This window comes from Buceros rhinoceros, unplaced genomic scaffold (assembly GCF_000710305.1).
Source record: "Buceros rhinoceros silvestris isolate BGI_N320 unplaced genomic scaffold, ASM71030v1 scaffold31719, whole genome shotgun sequence".
Classification (NCBI taxonomy): domain Eukaryota; kingdom Metazoa; phylum Chordata; class Aves; order Bucerotiformes; family Bucerotidae; genus Buceros; species Buceros rhinoceros.
Window position 1 is genome coordinate 2,185 of NW_010431399.1, and position 206 is coordinate 2,390.

Sequence of the window (206 nt, forward strand, 5' to 3'; positions counted from 1 at the left end):
GAGACGCTGCCAGGAGCGACTCTGGACTCACCCGGCTCCCGGAGCTGTTTTCACTCATACACATCCTTCTTGTCTGCGATGTAATCGACGATCTCTTGGGGGCACATTAATTTCTCTGCATCTCCATCAGGAATTTCAAACCCTGCAGGAAGAGCAGGAGCTCAGCCCAGACGAGGGGGAGCAGGAGGCAGGCGGAAGGGAGCGGC

General features: G+C 57.3%; 1 protein-coding gene across 1 annotated transcript in view; it reads right to left on the reverse strand.

Moving 5' to 3' along the window:
* Positions 1 to 50: 50 nt before the first annotated feature.
* The window catches only part of NDUFAB1 (NADH dehydrogenase (ubiquinone) 1, alpha/beta subcomplex, 1, 8kDa), a gene marked incomplete at its 5' end in the record, with an annotated part of 1,243 nt that continues 1,087 nt past the window's right edge, over positions 51 to 206 (reverse strand). The window contains one exon of the mRNA XM_010143425.1: positions 51 to 142. Within this exon, the coding sequence (XP_010141727.1) occupies positions 51 to 142 (92 nt within the window). The remainder of the gene's footprint in view (positions 143 to 206) is intronic.